The sequence below is a fragment of the Pistacia vera genome, unplaced genomic scaffold, assembly GCF_008641045.1.
Source record: "Pistacia vera cultivar Batoury unplaced genomic scaffold, PisVer_v2 Contig404, whole genome shotgun sequence".
NCBI lineage: Eukaryota > Viridiplantae > Streptophyta > Magnoliopsida > Sapindales > Anacardiaceae > Pistacia > Pistacia vera.
This window is the reverse complement of record NW_022196229.1, coordinates 462611-487712: the sequence shown is the minus strand read 5'-3', so window position 1 is coordinate 487712 and position 25102 is coordinate 462611. Positions and strand designations below refer to the sequence as shown.

At 36.0% G+C, this 25102-nt stretch overlaps 1 protein-coding gene across 2 annotated transcripts; it reads left to right on the top strand.

Moving 5' to 3' along the window:
- The first annotated feature begins 665 nt into the window (after nucleotides 1–665).
- On the top strand, nucleotides 666–24976 carry LOC116142023 (cleavage stimulation factor subunit 77). Of its 2 annotated transcripts, XM_031427480.1 has the most exons (23): nucleotides 666–815; nucleotides 886–954; nucleotides 1029–1091; nucleotides 1527–1636; nucleotides 2761–2861; nucleotides 5432–5493; nucleotides 5657–5797; nucleotides 6253–6381; nucleotides 6884–6930; nucleotides 7563–7626; nucleotides 10272–10392; nucleotides 10680–10738; nucleotides 10840–10908; nucleotides 11884–12024; nucleotides 12799–12863; nucleotides 13371–13467; nucleotides 14294–14353; nucleotides 14850–15002; nucleotides 21446–21518; nucleotides 21602–21703; nucleotides 22103–22267; nucleotides 23314–23535; nucleotides 24634–24976. In XM_031427480.1, the coding sequence occupies exons 1-23, from the start codon at nucleotides 795–797 to the stop codon at nucleotides 24795–24797; spliced, it is 2298 nt and encodes a 765-aa protein (XP_031283340.1). In that variant the 5' UTR covers nucleotides 666–794; the 3' UTR covers nucleotides 24798–24976. The 2 variants fall into 2 exon arrangements, with proteins under 2 accessions (XP_031283340.1, XP_031283342.1); XM_031427482.1 differs by lacking the exons at nucleotides 666–815; nucleotides 886–954; nucleotides 1029–1091; nucleotides 2761–2861 and having other exon boundaries at nucleotides 1574–1636.
- The last annotated feature ends 126 nt before the right edge of the window (nucleotides 24977–25102 follow it).

Here is a 25102-nt window from a genome sequence, read left to right as displayed (position 1 = left end):
ATAATTGAAGTAGTTAGTCAAAAGAAGAAAAGGTTGTGACAGTACAGACAAGCAGCATAAAAGGCTTGGCTTCGGTTAAGGGCCCCAGCCCGTGACGGATTCTTTTGTTGTGAGGAAAGCAAGGTTTTGTTAAGATGAAATTATCACCGGCATATATTTTATATCATTTTTTAATTCAAAAATCACAACAAGATTGCCAACAATAAAATTTAAAGCCAATTTTAAAAACAGTCGTATTACATTTATAAATTCTTTTTTATTAATTTTTACCTATAAACATGACATTTCAGTTTTTTATTAATCAATTTATGATGAATTCAGTCAGATTAAATATGAATAATCAATTACGAGTTATTACGTCAATGTTTGTAAGAAAAAGTTACGAAAAATATTTATTAACATATCTTTATTATTTTAAAAATATTTTTACACCTTATAATATTCTTTATTCAATTAATAATTTATATATCATTAATAATATGTTATATAATATATTTCTTGTAAAATAGTTTTCTTATTAATTTTTATTCTCAAAAATATTTTAACTTTATTAAAGTAGGTTTTAACAAGAATATAATGAATTGGGGAAATATAAGCAGTTGTCATAAATATTTATGGACATAAAAAGAAAATAAAAATAATTTAATAATTTAAAATAAACATTATTTTTGTGAAGTTAGTGAGGCTTAATGAAAAATTTCCATATTTCCATTCTCATAATTTGGGGCGCTCAAGCGGATGACGATCCTGGGTCGTGTCTCCTAGGTGTCAGGTTTCATTAATCGGAAAAGAAGATGGCTGAGTCTTACTCAAAGGTAGTTAGGTTTTCTCTTCGTTTATATATGAATTCTGATTATCCTTTAATGGTGTTCTTTGATTTGGCAGGATAGTACAACGGGGGCGATTGATAAATACAATGTCGAAGCAGCTGAGATTCTTGCTAATAGTGTGCTGGTCTGATTTCAGTAACTATGGCTTTTCTTTTCCTTTTTCAATTACTTTTGCTTATTATTATTATTTTTCTGTAGCATTTGCCTGTTACACAGTCGGCGCCTGTATACGAGCAACTTTTATCGGTCTTTCCCACAGCTGTGAGTTCCATTAATTTTCTTTAGTTTGTTCATGTGAGTTTTATTGATTTCTTTTTTAACACAAGTTATGAACACAGTTCTTTCTTTCTACTAGAAAGATAGAATAAGAAGGAAAGTGTAAAATGAAGATGATTAAGATAGAATAAGAAGGAAAGTGTAAAATAAAGATGATTTTCAAAGGTGTACATGCCACTCAATGTAAAGATTACTATAGTCAGGTGCAACTTTAGTTCCTATTAGTATTGGGTGGTGTTGTTCTAATAAATCAACACCAGTTATAGTCATAAAAATGTGCAAGTAACTCTCCAACTACATGGTATATTTGATCTGTCTTATTCAATCCTTAGAACAGCGGTTTTTTCTATGTTAGTTAGAAATTTGGTTCTTTATTTTGCTGTGACACCAGTTGTTGACACTATACCCCCTTCTCTCCAGGCAAAATATTGGAAGCAGTATGTGGAGGCACACATGGCTGTAAATAATGATGATGCTACAAGGCAGATATTTAGCCGCTGTTTATTAAACTGTCTCCAAGTTCCTCTTTGGTATAGTTTTCCCTTTCCCCTTCTCCTTTGACTTTATTTTGGTGCTACTTAATCCTTATTTGTGCTTGATTTTGAGCCGAAATTGGTCAAATAGTTCCCCATTCTATCATAGCGGCTTTATTTAATTTTGTTTTTGTTTAACTGTTATTTACTTTAGTCTTTGAACGTATGCCCTACACTTGGAAGTTACACCCCCTTGCTATAGCTCAATTGCATGAAGCGGATTATAAGCAAATGCCATGAGCTTAATTTTGATATGGTTATTTGTGTGGAACTTTGAGGAAATAGAAGCTAAACTTTGTTTGGTAGAGAAGATAGCTAAATTTGTGTGGAGCCTTTTATTTTTCATTTTTTTTGTTTGGTAGTTTGGCAGAAAAGAAAAAAAAAGAAAAGAAAAAAAAAAAATTGCAAGGAACTCTGAAGAAATATTGATGAAAAATCACCTTTTTTGGGATAGAGCTTGATTGTTAGCTTCTATTTTGGGCTTTTGTTTGAAAAAGTATAAGGACAGGTAATTTCTGTTAATATATATAAACTAGGTGGTTTTTGAGGTAATTTTGTTTTTTGGGATGGTTGCTATAGATTTTGTGTTGATATTGATTTTTTGGGTGGAAATATTGAGAGTTGTCCCTTAAACAAATGTATAAATCATATTTGTAGGCCTTTAAGTTGTTGTGGACTTTGTCATCCCCTTGTTCATCCAGGTTGCTTTCGGTTTTTTTTTTTTTTTTTTTTATTTTTATATCCAAGAAACAAAACAGTCATTAGTAGTAAAAAGATTGCCAAAAAATGGAAAAACAATCATCTAAAGAAGAGACCCATTAGCACAGGAAGAAAACCCAATCTGATATCAGCTATTACAGCTTCCAACCAAAAAAGGGTTGAAGTTACACCTGCCAAAGAATCATGACATCAGCCATCAATCATGTCACTAGCCATTTAGTCTAGTTTGCTGCATTGTTTGATCAAGGCTTCTAAATTTGTTCTTTGTTGACTATTGTTATTTATATTTTTTTCGTGTGCCTTATGCAAACAAACTCTTCTTCACTTTGCTTCTATTTTTGTCTCCTTCTCTGGGCAACTTACCTTGAAAACATTCACATGTTGTTTATGTTGGCCTATAGGAGATGCTACATTCGGTTCATTAGGAAAGTCAATGAGAAGAAGGGTGTAGAGGGTCAGGAAGAGACTAGAAAAGCTTTTGATTTTATGCTCAGCCATGTTGGTGTGTTTTCTCCCTTCAACTTTTAGATATTTGGTATTATTGTAATTCATTTTAATCTGTTTTTGCTTATTGTTTTAAGCTGTTGTTACAGATCTAATCCAAATGTTAGTTTGGTTTATAGGTAGAAGGTGCTATTTAATATTTATGAGATTAAGAAATATATTGGAGGATTTGGGAGAGGGGTACCATCAATGTAAGGGAGAAGTTGAACAAGTAGAAATAAAGATAGGTTGAACCTGAGTTCGGATTTAGGAAAGAGAGAAAAGAGGTTCCTTTTGTATTGGCTTGTACTGGTATCTATGGTGGATCTATGATTCCTTTCATTGTGTAAAGTTCCTTTTCTAATACAAAGTTTTAATTTCTTATAAGAAAAGCGGCTCTTTAAATTTAATTCCAACCAAAATTCATGGCCAATTTACTATTATAATTTGATGGAACTCCCCTGTAAAACAAATCCAAACAACAACCGCAAAACACAAGCACAATAGCAAACAACTGCACAATCTGATAAGAACTGAAATAGTGTTAATAAGGATTGAAATATCACTTGAATGAGCAATTCACTTAACAGATGGGTTCTCAGCAGTTCGAGGAGCTAGGGGCCTCCCAAATTGTTCTATGAAGAATTAACACGATAATGACCTCCCTCTCTCCTTCTTTTGTATATACTAATTATTCTATTCTATATTAACTAATATCAGCCACCTGTATTTTCTTATAACAAATTCACCACACTCTCCACATGGAGGCCCCCAGCTCCTCGAATTGTTGGGAACCCATCTGTTGAGTGAATTGCTCATTTAAGTGATATTTCAATCCTTATTAACACTATTTCAGTTCTTATCAAATTCAACCCATTGGTACCAATTCAATGCCCTTCCCTCCACACACACGGCGGCTGCTTCAACCATCTCCGATGCTTCATATCTGTTAATATAAAAGTAGCGATCTGCTCGGAATGTCCACCCAAATGGATCCTTTTCATTGAAGATTGGAAGCTCAAGTTTCCTGAATTTCTTATCCTCTTTCCCAATATCTCCATTAATTTCTCGATCAACACCAGAATTATGATTCTCGGAGGACGACGATGTCTTCTCCTTCTCGCGATATCGTTTTTCATCCGTTTCTTCTCTCATCCTCATTAACTCTCGTATCTCTGTCAGGTATTCTTTAAGGCTACCCAAATCAGTCTTCATGGAGCTCATGTCCTCCTTCACTGATTTCATTTCTTTTTCCACATTTGCCATTCTGTTCTCCTTCTTAGATTTGACCATTCCCCAGCCAAGCTCTGATACCAAACTGATGGAACTCCCCTGTAAAACAAATCCAAACAATCGCAAAACACAAGCACAATAGCAAACAACTGCACAATCTAATAAGAACTGAAATAGTGTTAATAAGGATTGAAATATCACTTGAATGAACAATTCACTCAACAGATGGGTTCCCAGTAGTTCGAGGAGTTGGGGGCGTCCCAATTTGTTATATGAAGAATTAACTCGATAATGACCTCCCTCTCTCCTTCTTTTCTATATACTAATTATTCTATTTTATATTAATTGATATCAGCCACGTGAACTGCACAATCTAATAAGAACTGAAATAGTGTTAATAAGGATTGAAATATCACTTGAATGAGCAATTCACTCAACAGATGGATTCCCAATAGTTCGAGGAGCTGGGGGCCTCCCAATTTTTTCTATGAAGAAATAACTTGATAATGACCTCCCTCTCTCCTTCTTTTATATATACTAATTATTCTATTATATATTAACTGATATCAGCCACGCGTATTTTCTTATAACAAACTCACCACAGTCATAACAAACTCACCACACTCTCCACATTCATTGCCTCGTCACACTCACTGCTCTTTAACGCCTATTCCTACTCTTGCCTTTCAATTTATAAACCTTGCTTATGGGTGGTCTAACATAATTTGAGTCTTTATGTTGGCTTATTCTTTTGCACAAAACAAGTTGTAAGTACTTTAAGTAGTACCATGTTAGGTAAATTGAAATATATTATATAATGAGATTTAAAACCGTGAATAAAGTTTTAACCTTCTACTTTAAATATCTGATAAGATACATAGATACAACTCCCAGTTTAATCCAGTAAGGAAAATAAGATCTCAGCAATTGTTTGCTTCCTTTTTCCTTTCTCATTTAAATCCCATCTCTTTTGGCTAAAGGAATAACTAAACGCTATGTCAATAAGCTGTCTTGCATTAAGAAGTTTCTTAAAGAAATAAAAGCAAAAACTAGAGATCTTAAACAAAGGAGTTGACTTATCAGTTGGCAATCAAACTTCTTGTTTCCCCAAGTTGGCTCTCTACGGTATGTGGATAAAAATTTAGCAAGAGCTTTTTTGTCTATAGTGGGCTCTGTTTTGGTTTAAAACACATTTAGAATTTTTTGAGTGTTCTGGTGAAGATCAAATATAGAAAAATAATCTGGATAAAACAAAAGACATATCTATCTGAACAGAAACTTACTGAAATTCTTTTTGAAGTCCTTTCTAGAAGTAACATTCATTTGATTTGCTTATTTTCTGAATTGTGCTACCAGGATCTGACATAGCATCTGGACCTATATGGCTGGAATACATCACCTTTTTAAAGTCATTGCCGGTTTGTTGAATTTCTATTTTTTCTGCTTATATGAATTACTGTCTGCAGTGGAAAAAGGCCATACTGCAAAATAATTTTCAGGGAAGAAGATTTCTAAAATGCCTGCCAAAAGAAGTGAGTTTCATTAAGTCTTTATTATTCTTTGTGTATGATAATCTTGCAGGCTCTAAACACACAGGAAGAATCACAACGGATGACTGCTGTGCGTAAAGCATATCAAAAAGCTATTGTTACTCCTACCCATCATGTTGAGCAACTATGGAAGGACTATGAAAATTTTGAAAATTCGGTTAGCCGTCAACTGGTAAATTTTTTCATCTGGACTATATTTGCTGTCTCTCCCTTTTCTGGTTGGGGGTTTTGGGGGTGTTTGTATGTGAATGAGAGCCTGCATTGACAAGACAGATAGTGTGTGTCAAAGGACTAAAAGCATTTTGAAAACTTTGAGGGCTTCAGTTACAGTTCAATTTGAGAGGATTTTTTTCTTTATTCAAAAGCATTGGCTTCTGTTGTAGCGCTTTACTGAACTCCTATCATGTTTGCTTTGTCTTTTAATTAGTGGATTACTAGCCCCCCTCTCTTTCAATTCTTCTGTAATAATATTCTTGTCTTATAAACAGAAAAAAATGAATATTTTATTACCTGCCAACAGATAGTCTTCATTCTGGATTTTTCATGTGTTTTTATGGGTCCATTTTCTGTGCTGCTTATGACCATAATAATAAAAGGTCTGTAATTCTGATGATAATTGTTGGGCAGGCCAAGGGACTTTTATCTGATTATCAACCAAAGTATAACAGTGCTAGGGCTGTGTATAGGGAACGGAAGAAATATGTTGATGAAATTGATTGGAATATGCTTGCTGTACCCCCAACTGGCTCTTACAAGGCAAGTTCTTCTTTTCTTCTGAGGCTTTTTGTGGTTATCCACTTAGAAATGTATATAACATGATTGAGCTTCTATTCTCCAAGATTGCAGTTTGATTGAACATGTGGAGTGACTTGAGTGTATCTGTCTTCCTTTATAGGGCATTAGTAAGAATAATTAGTGACTTGACTATACCAGTGGTTATTTCAAAACAAATGCCATAAGAGGAGTGGCGGTTTCTTTTGTATGGGTTTAATCCCCTAGTGGTTTTTCTATCTTTGTGGACACCTGGTCAGCTTCATACATGTAACTCTAGATTTAGTATTTAGTGTATAGAATACACACACACACACACACACACACACACACACATATGTGTGTGTGTGTGTGTGTGTGTATACACTCTGTTTTTTTTAGTATATATATGTATGTGTGTGTGTGTGTGTGTGTGTATACACTCTGTTTTTTTTAGTATATATATGCATGTTATAACATGTGAAAATTGCTGTTTTTTGGCTAACAGGAAGAATTGCAGTGGATGGCTTGGAAGAGGCTATTGGCCTTCGAAAAGTAAGAAGTGTCAGTTACTATAGTATCATGATAATAAATATGTATTGCCATAGACGTTATGGTCTGTAATATATTTTGGCTCATGCAAATTAACTTTCTGTGTTGTGTTAAGGATCTAGAGTATGGTCATGTACTTATGAGCTAGGTTGCCTTTTTGGAAGATTTTAGAATTAGGAAGTTTATTTTACTTTTTAGAAGGAAATGAGAAATCAACTTGATTGCTTAATGCTTATTGACATTTTTATTACCATCAATTTTGATGTCCAAAATGATGAAACAATCTTAAGAGCAAAAATAAATTCCTGTGTGTAGCTAAATCATTTTGTTATTTTTGTTTGTATCATCATTATATATATATATATATATATAATATATATAATATATATATATATATATATATATATATATATATATCAATCATAGCTAAGTGATCCTTTTTTTTTTTTTTTCCTGATGTAAAATTGGGATATGAAGGGGTTAGTGACACCTGTAGCCCTCCAGCTCCGGTGGTAATTGACCCATGGAGTTAAGGATGCATCGCCACTATATGAATGTTTTGGAAATCTATATCTGTGAACTTCTAAGGTGATTTCTTTTGAATGACTTTTAACTTAGATGTAATTGTTTTGCAGGGGAAATCCTCAAAGGATAGACAATGCATTGTCCAACAAGCGAATTATATTCACCTATGAGCAGGTCGAGTAAATGATAAGAGTTATTTGGTGATTCTTTTGTCCTAAATGTTTAAGAAGCAATGACCCTAAAATCTTCCTGTTAGTCCATAGAGCATTTTGCATTTATTTATTTTGTGAAATGAAGATTTAAATCTTAATGCTTGTTAGAACCTGATCTGATATTATCCTTGAAACATATTATGATATTACTAGTCTATATTGTACCCCCAAAATGTTTGGAATTTTTCAATACCTTTATGTTTCTGGTGTAGTGGTACCTAGAAGAATGAGACAATGAGTGATATACGACAATGAGAAAAGGATTAGAGTAGAGAAGATAGGAGATAGAAAGCAGTAATTAGAGAGAGAGATAGAAATCATATAAAATAAGGAGATAGAAAGCTGATAGAATAATAGAGATTAGAACAGAAATTAGCTAGAGTAAGGCTTGAAGAGGGAAAGAATTAAAAGAGTGAGAAGAACTTAGGGAGAAGGGAGTTAATTCATCGTCCTATTTCTTCCACCAACGACATTTCAGAGACAAAATAATAGGCTAATTTATGAAAGCCAATGTTAAAATTGATGAATCAAGTATAGATAGAAGATTTTGGAAGAGAGAAGCTTTGGGTAGTTATTCTTGTTAGTATTATCTTGAATATCTGAGAGTTGACTCTCAATGGGAAGTTTACATATCGTACAACATGTTATGGAAGGCTAAAGTTCCCCCCAAATTCAAAAAGATGTGCCGTTTGTCCTCATGGTGCGTGATGTGGTGAAAAAATGAAGAGTCTTCAAATCATCTCTTAGTTTACTGCATTGTGGTGTCTAATTGTGTACTAGAATATGCAAGGAAGCTAAAACAGATTGGGTCTTTTTTAGGTTCGTGTGAAGCAGTGCTTATGGAGTGTATTTCCACTTTTGGGAAGAAAAGAAAACCAGCTTTATGGAAGTGTGCAGCGGTAGCTCTCTCTTGGGTAATTGGCAATAAAGAATTAGCTATATTTTATAGGGGGAAAAAGGAGAATAGTGGCAGTTTGTGGGATTAAATGCATCTTTTTTGTGTGGTTTTGGGCTTTGGTTTCAAAAGATTTTCAAAATTCTTTTTTGTTTATCAATCTCAACTGGGATGGAATCTTGGGGTAATTTTGTATAGATATTTTTCAGTTTTGACAAGGGGATAATATATTGTGGGTTATATACTGGTGGTTTTGTGCTGAAGTTTGTATAGGGTAGATGCCCCTCAGATTTTTGGGATAATTGCTGACAACCCTCTGGGGCATCAGGAATTGCCCTAAACCCGCGTCGTTGCCCAAACTTTATGAAGTTTATGTTAAATTAAATTGATGAAGGGCAAGATGTTAAATACCATATAAAAACTTCGATAAAAATATTGGTTGAAGAGTGAAACTGACACTTTTATCAACCCACCTTTTTATGCTTGTTATTTTTCTTTTTAAAGAAATTAATTGATTTTTTTATTGAAAAAAAGGAGAACAGCTCCACCCAACGTTTGATTCTTAGATAGCAAGTTGAATACCTCCCAAATCAAGCTCCCCACGATCTCCTCAAGCTGTTTTTTCACGTTCATACCAATTTGTCTCGACCCAACGTTTCTGCATGTTATTGTGAATCCACCACCAAATGGGCTCTATCACCATCTTTATCCACATTCTTCAAGAAATTTTCAGTGTGAGGCTGCAGCGTGGAGGACTTGCAGATTTCGTTGATAAGTTGTCATTTCTTTTTGGAGTTGATGGTGGGTTGGCAAAGAAATCATAGGCTGCCTCGTTGGCGAAAATTTTCTCGATCTTTTTGATGTTGGTGCTGGTGGAATCAAGGATGTTGCTGAGATTTAGCCATGTCAACGAGGGTTGCGGCATAGCTGGAGGCAACAATGGTTGAAAATTTGATGCTGGAGAAGCTGCAGTGCGGGGCGGAGAGTTTTGTGAAGGAAGGGCTTTTTTGGAGGCGAATGGAGGGAGAGATTGGATTGGAGAGAGAGTTGTTGGGGTTTGCTAGAGAGACACCATTGATGGGGAGTTGAAGCTCTCTGTGTTGTGTTTTTGTGCATGAGAGAGAGAGTGAGAGCTCGGAGAGAGAATTGGATTAGGTTTAGAGGGAATGGACGGTGGAGATTAAAATGAATGAGAACAATGGACGGTGGAGATGAAAGGGATTATCTAATTAATAAGGGCAATAACTTAATTTACTACCTCTGCCTCTGTTAGATGGCCTGTTGCATAACGTTTGGGTAATGATAGGGGGTTTAGGGCTATTTTTGATACCCCAAGGGATTTAGAGTATATAGGGTAAACATCAGGGGGTTATCAACTATTATCCCCAGGTTTTTTGTCTTTCTGACATTTTCTGACTTTAGATATCATTGTGTCCATGGGAATTAATAGTGTCTCCTTTTTAACTCAACTCTTGAGTTCATTCCAAGCCCATCTCAACACTCTCCTTAAATGTACCCACCCTCATAAAATACTCTTGTGACTTCGCTTATCTCTTCTAGTGTTAGTATTATTGTTGTGTAAAACTGTCAAGTATGGTTTTTTTTTCTTTGATCCTGCTCAAATGCGTCAATTGCAGTTTTACAATTTCTCTGCTGTTACTTTCCCATTACATTTTTGTTATGCATTCCTGATTCATCTTGCTGGTGTTCAGTGTCTGATGTATTTGTACCATTATCCTGATATATGGTATGACTATGCTATATGGCATGCAAAAAGTGGCTCTGTAGATGCTGCAATCAAAGTATTTCAGCGTTCTTTGAAGGCTCTTCCAGGTAGATAGCGCTTCCTTTTTGCCTCTCAATGTAGATTTCTTAAACCTTAAACTAGTTTCTTATAAAAAAACTAAAAATCTCTAGTATCTTGTTTTCCTCTCTTTTTATCTGCTATATTGGCCTAGACTCATCCCAAAGATTTAAATCTACTAATGGTTTTGAGGAATTTTTACACTTTACTGGGCTTGTCCAAGAGTATCTCATTTGCCAATTTCTTTTTTTCTCTTTCGTATTTTTAAATATACAGTTAACTGTTTTTTTTTTTTTCCCGTCAAACTCATGATCAGATTCAGAAATGCTGAGGTATGCTTTTGCAGAACTGGAGGAATCTCGTGGAGCAATTCAGGTGTGAAAACTTGGATAACTTTTTTATTTTACAATAAGAATTTAAATGTGTCAAATCTCTTGTTAATTAGCTTTTTCAACCTTGCATTTGCTTCCATGCAGGCAGCAAAAAATTTATATGAAAGCCTTTTGGCAGACGGTGTTAATGCAACAGCTCTGGCACATATACAAGTAAGATATTGTTTGTTGTTTAGTGGACATGCTTCTTTTTTTTTATTTTTTTAAAGGAGAAACAAAAAACCAATTTTGTTAAACAAAGTGTACAGTTTTTAATACTATATTCACTAACTTTATAGATTCCTTGGAAAATTGCTGAAAAGTTTAGGGTGTGTTCTTTTATGAATTTTGTGTTTTCGATTTCCCTTTTTTTGAGAATATTGAAAATGATAGAAAAATGTGAAAAATGAAAATGCGCTTGGCATGTTTGTTTGAAAATAGTATTTGAAAACGTGAAAAATGGAATCCTGTTCAGCATATTTGTCTAAAAACACAAAAAATAAAGGAAAAATACAGAATTTATCATTTATACAACCAAAAAACTATTTCAAATTACCGCTTATTTTGTTCGTATTGAAAAGCTTATCTTAAATATGTCAATTGTTGATTCCTGTTTGTAATTTTGTGTTAAAATTTTTTATTTGAAATGAAACTTGATATTTTAGGAAAGACAATATATTTTATAAAAAGATAAATGTAATATGTAATTTTTTATATAAAGAACAGGCCCGCACACTTGCTCTCCAACGTCTCTTCTCATTGTTCTCTCAATTTCAAGTATAAGAAAATTATAAACGAACACGTTTTTGGCCGTTCTTTATGCGGAGAAAATGAAATTAAAATAGAAGAAATGTAAGCAAACGCGACCTTAGTTTCTACTTGTTTGTGTGTAATGCCTACTTGAATGTGTAAAGATGTTATCATGGAAAATTGAGGTTAGACATGAAGAAATAAAAGAGTAATGGCTGCTCTTTTTTTATTTTTTTATTTATTTTTCTAGCAAATATTATTTGGTCCTACCCATTTCATAGTTATTTTTAATAATCATTTTGGCTATTCATTGAGAAGTATTTCATGTTTAAAAAAGAATTCATGTTCCCAAGAATACTAACAATTTAATTGTTACATTCATTGTTTTCCATGCTGCAGTTTATTCGTTTCCTAAGAAGAAACGAAGGAGTTGAAGCAGCTCGCAAGTACTTCCTTGATGCTCGCAAATCCCCAAACTTCACATACCATGTATACGTTGCTTATGCCTTGATGGCATTCTGCCTTGACAAGGATCCAAAGGTTTTTTCTCTTGTTTTTCATGAGTTTGAGTTAAGCTTTGTGTGCAACGGAGAACCATTCTTTTTCTCACTCTCTTACTCTCTTGTTGATACGTTTGTGAGAGACAAACAAAGAGTATATCATCAACTTACTACTTCCTCTATCTTGTCCACATGTCAAGACGGGAGTGAGAGAATGATGAAGAGACTTAAAAAAAGTGTTCATAGTATTTCTCTTAATATTGGTAATAATTTTGTATGAACACAAACCGTCTATGACATTGAATAAATAATATGACTTTTTCCTCATGTTTCAGCTTAGTCTTGCTCTGGCATGAATGATAGGGATAAATTCATTAATAGAGAGCACTAAGATTATTAACAATTCATAAACCAAATAAAATTCTAAAATACCCAACAGGTAAATCCCAAGATTATTAAAACAAAGACTAAAATAACTTCTGGCTTATTCTATTCTTCCTAAATTAAGAGGAGAAGATATAAAAGTGAACAGGGTTTCATGGGGACATCAAAAACAGTCCCACTGGGAATAATATGAATTATTCCGGTTGCTGTCTCCTCTACCTTAACCACCTAGACAACCCAACCCCTGAACCCCCCCTCTGCCCACCCCCCATCCACATGCACATAGACACTCTTTGCAGACATTTTCTTATGTCTATAGCATACTCAGTTGATATTTAGATAAATAACTAAGTAAATATCTTGCCTCCTATAGACAAATTGTTCAATTATGTAGTTGGCAAACTGTCTTTACTGTTCTATATTAATGCAGGTTGCGCACAATGTTTTTGAAGCTGGATTGAAACGTTTTATGCATGAGCCAATGTATATCCTTGAGTAAGTTCAACACTTGTTCTAATATCAAATCTTCAAAATTATACATGTTGAATTGCTTTTTATTATGTTTCTTCAAGGAATTTTGTTAATTTTTGGGCTTCTATATGTGTAACAGTAGAGCAATTATCAGTGACCCTTTTACATGGGCACTCGGTTTTTGGTATTTACACTTTAAAACGAGGCAAGGCATGCTGTCTACTGGTACATAAGTAGCTCACATGTTGGCTTCATTGAAAATATTGAGAATTTATTATGCCTTATATCAAAGTATGGTCAGATGCAACTCATTTTTTGACCAAAATTACCTTTATCACTATTACTGGTACATGTGTAGCCCATTAGTGGGGCCTGGCATGGGTATGGATGTGGCAATGGACATTCATTAGACATGCATCTAGTTTTGATAAAAACGAAGGTGCATCTCTCTTATATACGTATTGGTATCTGATTGTCTTAATGATGGTATTGTTTCTTTAGGTTTTAATTATTTTGTTCATAATGTGGCAGATATGCAGATTTTTTGTCTCGCTTGAATGATGACAGGAACATTCGGGCTTTATTTGAGCGGGCTTTGAGCTCACTCCCGCCTGAAGAATCCATTGAGGTATAATTTTTATATTATTCTTGTACATTTTAGGAGCACTGTATTGTAGGGATTTCAATATGAAAAATTTAGGCAGACAGCAAAAAAAAAAAAAAAAGAACTTAAATAAAAAAGAAAATATATGGAATTATGATATGAATTGATTTCAGGCCTACTCTTCTATGTTCATTTATATTCTATTTGGAGTCTTCTATTATGCACTGTTATGTGCTGGATTTGTTTCTTTGAGTTTTTTAGGTTTTAGGAGTCATGGTTGTTATTTGTACATGACCTGTAATAGTGATCCAGAATCGGAATTGGGGTTTACTTATGTTATTAGGCTTCTTGCATACAATTTTTGTGGTCTTGTATTATACATACACATACATCCATGCATGTGTATGTATGTATATGGGATCTTCTACCAAGCACTGAAATGCATTTTAGACGTGACTTCAAGTTCTAGCCATCATTTACTGTTCTATCTTCCCAAAAAGCTATATTTTAAGTGTATTGTCTTTTTTGGTAATGGTATTTATTTGAGCAAATGTTATTCTTCTGCCAAGTACCTACATGCATTTGAGATGTGACTTCAAATTCTTGCCGCAAGTAACACAACTACCTTTGCTAACAGCACTATTTGAAAGTGTGTTATGCCTTATTTTGGTTATAACTATCCATTAAGTGCGAAAAATGCCTGATCTTCTACTGTGACCGGATGTATTTGAGATTTTGCTTCAAATTCTAATTACACCTCTACCTGTCCACACATAGTTTTGAGTGTTTTATGCCTTTGATTGATTATTGCTTATCAGTATGAACTAATGCTTGTGATGCCCCATCACAGGTGTGGAAACGATTCACCCAATTTGAGCAAATGTATGGAGATCTAGATAGCATGTTGAAGGTAATAATCATATTTTTAGTTAATGTTGTACGGCTGCCCTATTTTTGTGCATCCCACGTTGTCTACCTTTTTATTGAACTTTGGTTTTTTTTTTTTTTTTTGTTTTTTTTTTTTTTAACCTTATTCTTTTTTTATTTTTTGTAATAATTATAAATTTTTTGCAATTACTAAGCAATCATACTTGCAGAGAAATTAATAAAAAGCCTCTAGGCCACATTATTTTTTCCCTTGATTTAAAAGAAATAGATTGCTGCACATTAGCAGAAGAATTTTTTGTAATAATACTTTATGATGAAGATAAATGACACAACAATAAAACAGTAATTTTATTTGAGTTTATATACATAATTTGTATGATATGGATATGAAGTTTAACTTTATCATGGCCATGAGTGTTTTGAATGTTGAAAAAAGGATTTAGAATATTCATAATATTAATTCTGCAAAATAGGTTTTTCTGCCACAAGAACCTCAACTATTCTCAGTTGATGTGTAGGTTGAGCAAAGACGAAAAGAAGCTCTTTCGAGGACTGGTGAAGAGGGAGCAACTGCATTAGAGGGTTCATTGCAAGATGTCGTATCACGCTATAGTTTCATGGATCTTTGGCCCTGCTCTTCTAAGGATCTGGATCATTTGGTCCGGCAAGAGGTACCTTCCTTCAGTTTGTCCTACTATTTATATGAATATTGCTGCAGAAAGTGCCAGTTACCATCAATGCTTTATTATTTTCTTCTATTGATCTTTCACATTCTGGTAATTTTCAATCTGCACTAATTTTCCCATCTCTAAAGTTTTTGGCATTTTCTGAAAAAGGATTTGATAATCATTTTTTGCCCAACCCCTTATTTTCTTATTGAAGAAAATATTACAGAAAAATACTACAAAGAGTGAAATTAAATATGGCACAGTAGAATAGAAAATTATACAATAGGAAAGTTGAAATTTTTTTCAACACTCTTATATCCTATTTGCTTATTCATTTATTCGTATATATACCTTTCCTTGGTTTAGAGTTCAGCCACAAACATGCAACATTTTTTATTTTCTTTACTTATTATGACCCCTGTCAAATTACTTTTTTATTGATTAAATCTTACTCTTTATATAAACAATAGAGAGCACTTAGAGATTCCAGATTTTGTTGAAACACTCTGGAGGTTGGTTTGAACCTTTTATATTTACTTTGATATTTTTGTTATTATAATTATGGTACTGTTAACGTGTGCTGTAATAATGCACATATTAAGCCAACTAAGAGACCTTTTTTTTTGGGGGGTGAAACAATGAATTTTATTTGCAACATGTTAAGACTCCCCTGCACTATCAACCAGCAAACACACAAGCAATCCACAAAACAGAAAGTAATATACTCAATGAAGTCTCAACAAGATTATATTACTGAAAAATAGAAGAGTTGCCAACAATGTATAAAACACCAAACTGATAGATTCCAGCAATTCGAGGAGCTGGGGACCTCCGTCAATGATAATAGCCTAAAACTTTGATAATACTCCAGAACAAACCCCCTCTATTTAAACTATCTTCTTAACCACCTATTCTCTACTAACAACTTTGATTCTCCACTCACGTGACTGTAACAGACTCTCCAAACAACCAGGCACCTCACACCCTGCATTTACTGCCTCAAATGTCTCTTATGCCCTTTATATTGATAAACATGATTAATGGGAGGTCTATCAATATAACACACCCCTCCCCCAAAATGAAGTGCCACTTTGTCCTCAAGGTGGAATTGGGGAAATTGCAGATTGATAACATCAAAAGCCTTCCACGATGCTTCAAAGGAAGCCAAATCCTTCCATTTTATAAGGACTTCCTGAGAGCCATCTAATAAAGCGGACTGCCACTACTGATTCTGGGTGAACAAGGAGTTCCATTTCCTCGGTGAGGAAAGAGGGCAGGGGCTGGATGGGCACCGAGGGGTGTAGACTGCGTTTAAGCTGAGAAATGTGAAATACTGGACGAATTTTTGCCGTAGTGGGCAGCTCTAACTTGTAAGCAACCTGCCCAATCTTTTCTAAGATGGTAAAAGGGCCATAAAATCTCGAGCTCAGTTTCTCATTCAGTTTCTTGGCTAAGGATTTGAAACGATACGGTTGGAGCTTCAAATAGACCTGGTTCCCTGGTTGAAAACTATCATCCCGACGGAGCAGGTCAGCTGTGCCCTTCATCTGTTCTTGAGCAACAGCTAAGTTATGTTTCAATTCCTCCAAAATTGCATTGCGTGCAGCCATCTATTGGTTCACTTCTTCCACAACAGAAGGATAATCAGTAAACCTGAGGAGAGTGGGTGGATCCCTTCCATATAGGGCTTTGAAGGGGGTCATTTTAATGGAACTGTGATGGGTGGTATTGTACCAATATTCTGCCCAAGACAGCCACTTATGCCACTGTTTGGGCTGCGAACTACAGAAGCAGCGTAGGTAAGTTTCCAAAGAGCGGTTGACAACCTCCGTCTGGCCATCAGTTTGTGGATGGTATGCTGAGCTGAACTTCAACGAAGTGCCAGCAGCCTTGAATAGCTCCTGCCAAAATTGACTCAGAAAGACCCTATCTCTGTCCGAGACTATGGATTTGGGAAATCCATGGAGCTTCACAATAACAGAGATAAAAAGTATAGCAACATCTTTAGCGCTGTAGGTATGGCACAGGGGAATGAAATGTCTGTATTTAGTAAGCCTATCCACCACAACCATTATAGTATCCTGTCCTTTTGACTTTGGTAACCCGCCAATGAAATCCATGCTGATATCTTCAAAAACCTGGGTTGGAATCAATAAGGGCTGAAGTAAACCTACTGGTTTGAAGGCAGAATACTTATTTAATTAGGAGACTGAGCACTGTTGGACATACCTCTGCACATCTTTCTTAATTCCAGCCCAAAACACTATATTCATTAGTTTCTTGTATGTTTTGAAAAAACCTGAATGGCCCCCTCCCGGGCTGCAGTGAAATTTGGCTAATAGTTTAGGAATGAATTTTGAATTCGTGGGTAATACCAATCTATTTTTGTAGACGAGACAGCCACGGCGAAAACCATAATGGGGATGGCTGGAAGGGTCAAAAAGAAGGTCTTGTATGATTGCTTGGAGCTTGGGGTCTTGTTGTGCCTCGGTAGCTAACTCATCAAATTTAGAAAATTGGACCACCGAAATTGCCTCCAATTCAACACCCTCTCCTCGTCTTGATAATGCATTAGCTACCTGGTTTGAGCTACCAGGTTGGTAATAGATTTCGAAGGAGAAGCCGAGGAGTTTAGAAATCCACTTTTGTTGTTCGGGTGTCTTGGCACGTTGATTTTTCAAGAACTGCAGGCTGCACTGGTCAGATTTAATGATAAATTTGCTGCCACTAAGGTAGTGGCTCCACTTGTGGATAGCAAGCACAATGGCCATCAGCTCTCTTTCGTATGCAGATTTCTGTCAGGACTGGTTGGAGAAGGCTTGGCTAATGAATGCGATGGGATGCTGATTCTGGACCAGGACAGCACCAATCCCCTGTCTCGATGCGTCTGTATTGACTTCAAAAGGCAGAGTGAAATCAGGGATTGCCAGAACAGGCACCTTAGTCATTGCCGCTTTAAGAGTTTCAAAAGCCTGTTGTGCTTGGTCAGTCCATGCAAAAGAATCCTTTCTCAGTAACTGTGTTAAGGGCTGCGCGATTAAACCATAATCTGCACAAAGCAGCGGTACTAACCGGTTAAGCCCAAAAAACCCCGTAATCCTTTGATTGTGCGTGGGACGGGCCAAGATAGCATTGAATCAATCTTTTGTGGGTCAGCCTCTACCCCTTTTGCTGAGATTAAATGACCCAAATACTCCAATCGTTGACGGGCAAATAGGCACTTCTTGTAATTGATAACCAATTCGTGCTTGGTGAGAATCTGAAAGGTGTGTCGCATGTGCAGCAGATGGGTCTTCAAATCAGGACTGTAAATCAGAATATCGTCAAAGAATACAAGTATAAACTTTCGCAAGACTGATTTAAAAATAGTGTTCATTAAAGCTTGAAAAGTGGAAGGGGCATTGGTCAACTTGAAGGGCATGACCAGGAACTCATAGTGCCCTTCGTGGGTTCTAAACGCTGTTTTGGGAACGTCCTTTTCTTTAACCCGAATCTGGTGGTAACCTGATTTGAGGTCCAGTTTTGTAAAAATGCCTGCCCCTGATAGTTCGTCCAGCAGCTCATCAATTAAGGGAATTGGAAATTTGTCTGGAATAGTGATGTTATTAAGTGCTCGATAATCGACACAAAACCGCCAACTGCCATCCTTCTTTTTTACCAATAGAATCGGACTAGCAAAAGGACTTGTGCTGGGTTGTATAATACCTGCCATCAGCATCTCACCTACCAACCTTTCAATTTCATTTTTCTGGGTAAATGAGTATTTGTACGGGCGGATGTTGGGAGGTTTGGTATTGGTTTCTAAAACTATGGCGTGGTCAGTGGGTCTCTTGGGTGGGAGTGTAGTCGGCTGTTCAAACAGGTGGCTAAATCCATCAACAACTGCTGCGGCTGCTGGGTCCATGGGTTCCTCTGTTTCCTCTTCCTTAACACCAATGGAGCATAACTCGACCACATATCCCACATCCTCTCTCTGCAAGGATTTCAACATTGCCCTTAGTGATACCACTGTCTTGACTAACGATGGATCCCCTTGTAGGACCACCTTCTTCCCTTCACTGAAAAATTCCATTGTCAGATTTCTCCAATTTGCTCAAACATCTTCCAATGTACTAAGCCAAGAAATTCCTAGCACGACATCTGCCCCTCCTAACTCAAATGGAAAATAGTCCTGGCACAATTCAATATCTTGCATTCGCAATGGCACTCCTCTGCAAATTCCCTCTCCTCTAACTGTAAATCCGTTTCCCACCATCACCCTAAAGGATTTACCTCTCTCCACTGGTAGCTCTAATTTTCACACCAATTCATGCGAAATGAAATTGTGGGAAGCCCCACTATCAACCAAAACAATCACCTCTGTCGCTCCAATCACCGCTTTTAATTTTAGGGTTTTATCAGTGGTTACCCCTACGATTGAATGCATGGATAAGGCCAATGGATTACCTTCGTCGGATATTTTCGAGATGGGTTCAGGACTGCCGTCGTCGTTTTTTGCCCCGTTGTTGTTGATCACTAACAGTATCTGGATCGATTTGCTCCGACAGCGGTGATTTGGCCCATATTTCTCATCACAACGGAAACAGAGACCCTTTTCTTGTTTTTGTTGTAGCTCGGCGTCGGACATTCGCCGAAAATTATCCCCGCGGAAGTTCTGCGTCGTCGCGTCATTGCTTAATCGGTTTCTGTCGTGAAATCGATTTGGGGAAAATTGGGGATTTAGATCTGCATTTCGCGATGGGTTAGTCCACCAATTTGGGCGACCGGGTTCTGGGTTTGGGCTTGAGGTGACCCAAGTGTAATAATCCAGTTTGTTTCCTTGGGCTTTAGTAAATCTGGCCCGATTTTTGTCTAAAACCCAATTTCGTTCCTCCACGCGATGGGCCTGATCCATCAAGGAAAAAAGAGAAGTGGGATTAGATAGGCGAATCTCAGCTCTTATTTCCTCCTTTAACCCATTTGCAAAAACCCCCATCAGAATGTCTTCTCCTACCTCACGCAAGGGTGTTGCGTGAGCTTCAAAATTTTCCCTGTACTCCGTCACTGTACCCATCTGCTTCAGAGCTACCAAAGCTTCATAGGTTGAGCCCTTAAATGATGGTCTGAACCTCTCCACCACTGCAGTTTTAAAATCTGTCCAAGAACCGATGGGTGCCCTAGACTCCACCCACTGATACTAGTTCAAGGCACGACCTTCCATACACATGGCGGCTGCCGCCACCTTTTCTTCCTCCCCATATTGATTCACCGAAAAATATCGGTCAGCTCTGAATGTCCATCAATAAGGATCTTCCCCGTTGAATATGGGTAGTTCCAACTTCTTCACCTTTGAGTTCTCTCCCTCCTTGTTCCTATCCACTCCCCTACTGTCACTATTGTTGGAAGCTTCACCGTTAGATTCTTTCCCCTTATCCCGGCTCAGATTTGCATCCTTCTCCTCCTTAAACTTCATCCACTCATGAAGCTCTAGTAAGTAGCCCTTAATACTCCCTAGTTCTTCCTTTACAGTTCCCATTTCCTTCTCAACGTTCCCCATTTCCTTTTCCAAACCTTCCATTCTGTTCTCCATCGTTGATTTAACCATTACCCCACGAAGCTCTGATACCAATTTGTAAGACTCCTTGCACTATCAACCAGCAAACACACAAGCAATCCACAAAACAGAAAGTAATATACTCAATGAAGTCTCAACAAGATTATACTACTGAAAAATAGAAGAGTTGCCAACAATGTATAAAACACCAAACTGATAGATCCCAGCAATTCGAGGAGCTGGGGACCTCCGTCAATGACAATAGCCTAAAACTTTGATAATACTCCAGAACAGACCCCCTCTATTTAAACTATCTTCTTAACCACCTATTCTCTACTAACAACTTTGATTCTCCACTCACATGACTGTAACAGACTCTCCAAACAACCAGGCACCTCACACCCTGCATTTACTGTCTCAAATGTCTCTTATGCCCTTTATATTGATAAACATGATTAATGGGAGGTCTATCACAACACAACTAGAATACACGTTAAGGGCACATGAGAACAAAGCTCTTCTCATGATGATAAAAAGACCATAAAAAACAAAAATAATAAAGAATGACAGAAGTAGAGCTATACAGTGAAAATAACCCCAAAAACTAGATTTAAAACTAAGACTAAATAGCCTGACTCCACTCCACATGAGATGAATAAAAAGAATGAATTGCTTTGGAATTCTTTGAAACTGAGGCCCAACGTGAAGCAAAAGGTGCAGTTTGCTCCAGAATACACTAGAATCTCTCCTTTTGCATATTCAAAAATCCTTTATTGTCTTTCATGCCAAATGACCCAAAAGAGGACTGACATCACATTTTACCAAAGTATTTGGCCTTCTTTCCTTTACCAAATGCACAGAAATGCTCTCTGTTTTGTTATTTATCCATGTATTCCACTATGTTCATTTTCAGTGGCTTGCCAAAAACGTTAACAAGAAAGTGGACAAGACAGCTTTCCCTAATGGACCTGGAGTTGTTAGTACAGGTTATATGTTTGTTTTTAAACCATCTGTGGTTATAGTTAGTGGTTGTTCTGATGGCTATATCCTACCATTTATTTTTCTGTAGATAGGGGTCCATCTGGCCTGCCGAGCAATTCAACTACATCTGCTAAAGTTATTTATCCAGATACTTCTCAGATGGCAATTTATGATCCAAGGCAAAAGCCTGGTATGTGTTATTTCTTTTTTATTTTTCTTTAAGCACTATGTTATTCACAGTGTGGCATGTGTGAGACTAGGTTATAATCTTTTGATATCAAAGAAGAAAAACTATTAATATAGAAAGAATGATGATTTACAAGTAGGGGAGTAAATACCAGACAAGCAATCAACCAAAAATAGCAAAAACAGGAATTTTCTTACATGTCCCCAAAAAAAAGCAATTAGGAAACAATTACAAAAAACAAACTTGTGATGTATTTATTTCGAAAATTGCCTCTTGTAAATGCTTTAATTCAGACACTGTGCACTAAATTTCAAACCATTGAATTACATTCCTATTTATATGTATGTATTTCAATATTTGTAATCAATGTAGCTTATGTGAGGACCTTATGTGTGATTATAGGAATTGGAATTTCTCCTAGTACAACATCATCTGGAGCCGCTTCCAACATGTCTAATCCCATGGTTGCAATGGTGGGTAGTGGAACAATGAATACATTTGATGAAATACTGAAGGCAACACCGCCTGCATTGGTAGCGTTTTTAGCAAACTTACCTGCTGTTGAAGGTCATCTCTCAAAATTCTATTCCACTTGTATAATATGATTTCAATTTTTAGTATATAGACTTATAACCTATGTTTCAAGTATTCTATGTTTGATTTCTCAATCTGCAAATTAACTTATATTTGTCAATATGATGGAGTCAGTTTTCTGCAGTGCTACTTTTCAATTTATCATATAGCCATTAATGTTGATGTTGACCTGAAAAGAAGTTCAATAGTTGTAAAATATATGATCTCATCTTGGCTTTTAGGGGCCAGCATCACCTTGTTACATGAAACATCCCCTTAAAAGTCAAGTAAACATCAGCATGCCTAATGGCCTCAACCCTGTTATGTCAGCAGCACTACAAACTAGTCTCCATGCTGCTTAATGTGGGGCCTATGCTACTCTCAAAGGATTAAGTTACATCCTTGTTCATTAACTTAAGTTTCTAGTCGGTTAGTATCTTTAGGAGTCAGGAAATCCATGGATATTAATTTCCCTTCTAAGTGGTCTCAGGGGCATTTAAATGTTTATTCTTTTGATTAGAAAGGGATGGTCACAATCCCACTATGATATTGTGAAGTAAGAAAATAATTGTGGAACAGTATAGCTGATAACTTGAGGTGTCCACAATCCTTAAACCATTTTGATATTGTTGGTCGTAGCACTCACGGTTGGGGCAGTATGCTATTTCTTCCTTCAAATTTTTGTAAAAATAGGATTCCCACTAAAATATGACATGAAATTTGAACTATTGGTTTATGCAACAGTAAATGGATTTGCAAGAATCAATGCTATCTTTTGGCTTTAATTAACTTCATTTCTAAATTGATGGATTAATGTATGTTAATAGATAGGAATTCAAATCTTGTTTTAAGTCAGATTTTCAACCCTTTGTTTAATCACTATTTTCACGCTTATGATTGAATTTTGTAGTGTGGGGATACCTAATTTTCTTTAGTGAACAATAATGTGGCACATTTTCTGTTTTTTCTGAATGTTTGATCTAAGTTACTAATAGTTTGATACTTTTTTATTCCTTTTATTTCTTTTTGAATGATTGCAGGTCCAACACCGAATGTGGATGTTGTTTTATCAATTTGTTTGCAGAGTGACATACCAAGAGGGCAGACTGGGAAATCGGGGACTTTCCCTGCTCAAACACCAGCAGGCCCTGCTATTAGTGCAAGTGATGTCTCTGGCTCCACCAGATCCCATCCTGTCCCAAGTGGTTCCTCGTTTAAACAAACAAGAGACAAGCAATCCCTCAAAAGAAAGGATTTGGACAGTAAGTTTACGCTTCCATTCATAACCTGTCCCATACAAATATATGAAACTCTCTCTACCTAGGCAGTGTGCCTGGTTAGAAATATTTCTTTAATCATAGACATCAATTTTCATACATAAGACTACTTGACAATTTTCAGACAATTGCATGATCTAGTTAGGACTCGAACTGGGTGAAAGGTGATGTCAGTAGGATCACTGTTGTTGGATCCCTCGACACTAATATCCTGATTAGATGAACATTTGCAGTACATTAGCACACTAGAATGCAGAAAATAGCGACCCCTAAGTTGTATTCAGTAGTTCCAAAATAATAGATCATCATATTAAGGATATTGAAAATTAAAAAAGAAAAAAATGTTTTTTATAGTCATGGGAAGAAGAGAGCGTCAGTTAATTATCCCAAAACTTATGTTAATCAAATTGTAGTTCTTGAATTTACTGGTAATTTTACCTTGTATCACCTGTTTCTAAATATTGTATATGCTGCCTGTTATCTTTCAACTGTATTTACAAGATGCTTGTCATCTTTAATTTAATTTTCTTATATCCGTTCATAAAATCAATGTACATTACTTACTTACCTATACCCACTGTATCATTAAGGTAGGTAAGATACCATAATTTTGTTTCCATCTTAGAATCCGATAGGTAAATCTATGCAATTTTCATATGAATGAAATTGACAATCCTGACTTGGAGCTCATCTTGTTTTTTGAGTTGTATCCAGCTTTTAGTATCAGTATGGTGTCAATGACATTCCTCCAGTTTTTGTAAAAGTACGTTGTTCGGTAATTATCAATCAAAAACCTTATGTGGATAAGATATGGCCAAACAGTAGTGTTGAACTCTAATATGCTCATTCACATGCATGATTGAATTTAATTAATGGAATTATCTCGCGCATACAAATACATAACCAGAGCCCAATATATGCCCAACTTGCTACGTTATAAGAATTTAGAGAATTGGGGAACTTTGATTTGAACAGAAGACCTCTTGGTTTGTTTCAGAGGTGGTAGATGTTTTCTTCTTGAATTCTAGTAGCACCTCGGCAATTAATAGTTTTTTTAATAAAGGTATTCTTCATCATTGACAGGGCAAGACGAGGATGAAACCACAACTGTGCAAAGCCAGCCATTACCCAGGGATGTTTTTAGGATACGACAGATGCGGAAAGCTCGAGGAAGTGCTAGTTCACAGACAGGATCAGCATCATATGGAAGCGCTCTTTCTGGAGATCTCTCTGGTAGCACTGGCTGATGTACCACACAGCTACTACAACCACTGTATGCTAGAATTATCTGTCTACCACAAGTTTTGAAACTTACCATGTTAATTTATCAGTTAAAGCTCAAAATGCTGGTTTCTTAGCCAAGGGAATTGAACAACTAATTTCAATTTTAATTATATTACATTGATATTTATGGGTAACCAATTAGAATAGTTAATAAATGCTAATTGCAGAAACATTTTTATTGCATTATTGTCATTTAATGGATGTACTTACCTAGATCTTTCCTACATTACATCATCATAAGCTATTCGCGCTTTTCTTTTGACTAGGG

Coding starts and splice junctions, on each gene's coding strand:
- LOC116142023 (XM_031427480.1), top strand. CDS start 795: ATGGCTGAGTCTTACTCAAAG. Junction 6,382..6,883: donor CCCCAACTGGCTCTTACAAG/GCAAGTTCTTCT, acceptor TTTGGCTAACAG/GAAGAATTGCAGTGGATGGC. Junction 6,931..7,562: donor AGGCTATTGGCCTTCGAAAA/GTAAGAAGTGTC, acceptor ATTGTTTTGCAG/GGGAAATCCTCAAAGGATAG.